At 29.6% G+C, this 5,024-nt stretch overlaps 1 protein-coding gene across 1 annotated transcript; it reads left to right on the forward strand.

Moving 5' to 3' along the window:
• The first annotated feature begins 439 nt into the window (after positions 1–439).
• Positions 440–2,068, forward strand: LOC120069699 (uncharacterized). Its single transcript, XM_039021482.2, has 3 exons — positions 440–872; positions 1,040–1,107; positions 1,871–2,068. The coding sequence occupies exons 1-3, from the start codon at positions 440–442 to the stop codon at positions 2,066–2,068; spliced, it is 699 nt and encodes a 232-aa protein (XP_038877410.1).
• The last annotated feature ends 2,956 nt before the right edge of the window (positions 2,069–5,024 follow it).

Genomic DNA, 5,024 nt, shown 5'->3' on the forward strand with positions numbered 1-5,024 from the left:
AAACTTATAATTTAACCAAATTCGATCTAAATAAATCAAACCCAATGTATTTATTAGACGTATTTTAAATGTCTGTAATTGTTGAAATTTCAATTGCATGTCGAATAAAATATTAGTTGAGGTATAGTCGAATCAAATTGGGAAAAGCAAAACATGGTAGGTGTGAAATGGGTTGTTCCTCTTTCTTAGGTGGGAAAATGTCTATTTCAACGGCTTTAACTAACTTTAGAAGGGTAAAGTAAGGAGGAATGGTTAAAAACATGGATGTAAGCAATAGAAATTGTGAGGAAAAAGTTTGAATCACTCATTTAGATAGCATCCCATTTTTAACCGATTTAGGTTTTAGTGTTTTGTGTTATTTTTGTATGTGTTAGATTGGAATGGACAAGACAAATAAAGTCTTCAATTTCTTAGTCGTCGGTTCCTTCGACTCCTCTCAATGGGTTGTGGCATCTCAAGGTTAGACCCTAAAGAGGTAGTCGAAGCAACAACAAATTGCTCTCACAATCCTCCTCATCCCAATAACAAATTCTCTTATTCCACTTCCAATTGCTTCACCGGTGAATCCAAGCCTTGGGTTCATCAACACGGACCTCCGTCCGTCCCTGATCGCTCTTCTCCCGATTGGGAAGCACCAGAAGAGAAGATAATGAAGATGAAGATGGATGTCAAACGAGGAGAATCAAAAGAGATGATCAATGATTCAAAGATGGCGAAGGGAACTCGAACACAATTTGAAGACGATTGTAGCGATGGAGACGACGGCGATGGAAATGATGGAAATGGTCGAGAGATTTGTCGAGGAGGATCACCGAGTTTCAGGGAATATTGTATTGACTCCGAGTCGAGATCAAGAAGCATGGCAAGCGAAGGTAGTTCATTCAATCTCAAACTTTGAGAAATTATTACGATAGGTATAACAAAATTCATTGTCGTATTTGTAAATTTATTACGAATTTGCAAATATGACGATTTTTTCCGTCTCTTGTTCTTTCTTTGTTTTAAAGTACCCTAATATCAATTTGTTTATTTTGCACAGATGATTTTGAAGGAGATCATTGCAAGTGGCCACCGGATGAACGAATGCTAAATTCAGAAAAAGAGAAGGTGTAGTACTTCCCATTTTTAGCTTCTTTTTTCTTTTTGCGTGTTTTTTTTTTTTATTTGAACTCTCCAAAGGAAAAAAAAAAAATGATTAATTTTGTATTTCATTTTATCGTAGTAGCAATGGACTATTTGTATTTTTTAAAAAAAAAAAATTGTCAAATCGTTAAAAAACAGATAACAAAATAATAAACTAAAAGTTAAAATGAGTATTTATAGGTTTAATTTTTTTATAAAAAAAAAGAAAAATCAAAAGTTAAAATTCATTCGGTAACCATTTCGTGTTTTGTTTTTAAATTTTCGAAATTATGCCCATTTTCTTTAATTTTCTTATTATGATTTATATCAATCTTAAGTAGAAGAGTTGCATTCTTAACCAAATTACAAAAATAAAAACAGATATCAAATCCAGAGATTTAGAAGTCCAAAAAGTATTTATAGATTTAATTTTGAAAAATAAAAAACAAAAACAAAGTAGTTACCGAACGAAGTCTTAATTTTTAGTTTTTAGTTTTGAAAAGACGAATAAAAAGAAGGGACAATTGCAAATATCGCCGAAAATATTAGCAGATATAACATAATGTAAAAAAAAAAAAATTACAAATATGGCCAAATTTAAATAGTAACCATATCATTGATAAAAGTCTATCGATAAACTTATCTATGTTTATAATTTTTTAAAAATGGTATAATATACTTAGTTATTATTTTTTAAAATACTATCAATTATAATTATCCTTAAAAAAAAAATAATTTGTTTGGACAGGGAGGAGAGAATGAAATGGGAAAGAAAGAACGGAAAGGAAAAGGCATAAGAAAGGCATTACAGCGCGGGAAATCAGGTGGGGTCAAGAATTTTTTGAGTGCTTCACGGCGTCAACAACAGCAACAACAACAAAACACCAATTTTCCTTCTTCCAATAATGACACTAATTCCCATAAACTTCATGCTAAAGCCTCTTGATTTCCTTTCAATTTCTCGCACCCATCAAATCTTCTCTTTATTTCATTTATTTTTTCAATTCTTCCAAATCCATACATTTCTGTAAAACAATTCCATCTTCATCATATTTATTTTTTATCCTGCCATTGCATTCAAATTAAATCATATAATTATATGTTACCATCGCTATAACTCATAATATTTAATTATATTTGTGAACAAACCAAATGACATACATGAAAAGAAATAAAGGTTCAGTCTCATCAACAGAATCCTAAACCTAAAAACTTGACCAAGTCCGGCCCATATTTGATCCAAACTCGATCCAAAGTCAACGTTTGATCGATCCAACAATAATCCAACCTATTTATTCATTGGATTGGATATGGATCATCATTTTGATAATTGGGCTACCTTATGGATCATTCCGTTTGAGTCATATTTGGATCGACTCGTCGGGCTGAATCAATGGACTTATCATTTGACCAACTCAAATATGGATGCATGTGTATATTTATTCATATATTATATTTATATATTAAAAGAGATTTTTTTTAAAAAATATATATATTTAGATATATTGTAGTTTTAAGCTAACAAATTTCTTTTTTAAGTGTAAAAACTAATAATTTTTTTTAAGGCAATTAAACACTAAATAAAACTTTATAATATCTATTGGAGTTAATGTCCTAAATTAAGTGTATCTTGTAGTTTGTAAAGACAAATTATATATCTAATAAAATAAGAGGCATTTTATTAATGTTTAGCTATATTAAATCAATCCAATAAATTAAGATCCAAGGTTATTTTACGAAACTTAAACATTTATGTGGAGACGTACAGGTGGATCACGTTTAAATAATAACCTAAATGATCTATAGTAAATGGATAAGGCTGGGTACCTTATCCCAGTGACACTATGAATATGACATGCTTTGTAGATGTTACAATTGTTATAAAGTACTACAAATGATCTGATCCTGATCATTCATGTGGAGACATGCAAGTGGGGTATTCCATACAAATAGTTTGTGTAAAACAGGACCACAAAATGAATAATCTCTATATAACAATGTTGCTAAAAGAGACTTACATTTCACTAGCATGGGTGACTTGACCTTAATCCTGAGTGAGTTGTGAACTCTTGTCTATGAGGGCAATTCTTTAATTTGTATGAGTGAGAGTGGCCTTGTTAGCCGAATCAACAAGCTTACCATTTTGGAGATTTGTCTAAGTAGGGAGCTAGGAACACAACTATACAAGATATAATTCACTCATTTCCTAACCTTAGGGAAAGTAGATAAATTGCCCCATTAATAGCTGATTTCGGGTCTTGAACATTGAGGCATCAACCTCGCCCGAGAGGTGTTAGTTTATAAGGACTATAAACTGTTTGTTTATTATTGGGATCGATGGTATTTAAGAAATTAGATGTAACTACAGGGTTAAAACGACATTTTGACCTAGCTATAGTTATGAGCAATTGCGAAAGGTCGACTTAGATTATATCCTGGATACAAAAATAAATCAATGCGAAGACTGGAGCTAACGGTCTTTAGTGGAGTGACCGGTAATTAATGCAAATTGATTAATTTAATTAAAAAGTTTAATTAATTAATCTTATATCATTGGAGTTTCTAATTTGTAGGTCCATAATGTCCCCTTGTTAGTTCACTAAAGCATATATATATAAGAGAAATGGTTTGAATTATTCAAATTAATTGTATAATCATGAATATAATATGGTTCTTTTATAGATGTGATTTATAATTAAGAGAGAAAAATATCTAAATAAGATTCAAATATTAAAGAGATGTATACATATAAATATGTGATAATTATATATTGATTAATTTTATATTAAATATGATTTAATATAGACGTTTAATTGATCGATTGATGGTTAATTAATTAATTAATTAATTGATTTTTTAGAAGTAGAGATAAATAAACATGTGATGTTTATATATTTATTAATTAATTATATATATCAAATTGGATTTGATATATATAATTGTTTAATTATTGGACTAATTAATTAAATAAAAGTTATTTAATTAAATTATAACTAGAGCAGAAATAGGAAAGATTAGAAAAGATGAGTCACCTCTTCTCTCTATAAATAGGTCTTCATGACTTATGTTTGTGACACAATTGAATTAGGAATTCTGAATCTTAGTCTCCTAATACTTTTCTCAAAATCTCTTTCTTTTCTCTACTACTTCTTCCTCTTCCAAGTCTTGGAGACCACACATTTAAATGTTCCGGAGAAGACGAAGAGGGAATCGTGAATAACCTGGGAAACTACAAAGATAAGTTTTAGCTCTTCCCTCTCTTATTCTCTTAAATGCATGCTAATTTTGATTGTTTATTCATTATGTTATTATGTTTATATCGTATTTTGTTTATGTAAAATCGAAAACAAAATTGCAAGGCAATCACACGCTTTCGTTTGGGATTCAATCCCTTCAATATCAATAATTTTATCTAGAAAAAAGTAATAAAAATATAAAATTAATTAAATAAAATATCATTTAAACAATTTTAATAACATTTCCTTAAGAAAAACTAAAATATATCTATATATTTTTAAATAATTAATATTCAGTTGGTTAATCTATTGGGTCAGCCCAAGCTCAACTCAAGCTCGATCCAAACTATGATCCAAAACACCAATGATTAGGCCATGAGTTTGGTGCATATATGAATTGTACTTATTATCTTCTTTCTCCTTTAAACCCAGCGGTTTAATTTTATGTTCTTTTATTTGTGATTTTTCTTGGTGCATATATGTTCTTTCTCCTTTAAATCTTGTTCCATTTTGGTCCTTACCTTTAAAATACGTTTTATTTTAGTCCCTAAACTTTTAAAAAGTGATTATTTTGGTCTCTGTTGTTAAGATATGTTAACTCTTTAAACATAAAATCTGTTCAACGATGAAATTGCATATAACATGGGTTGAGTAAGATAAAGTTGA

This window comes from Benincasa hispida, chromosome 1 (assembly GCF_027475165.1).
Source record: "Benincasa hispida cultivar pf3 chromosome 1, pf3_genome.v1.1, whole genome shotgun sequence".
Lineage (NCBI taxonomy): Eukaryota > Viridiplantae > Streptophyta > Magnoliopsida > Cucurbitales > Cucurbitaceae > Benincasa > Benincasa hispida.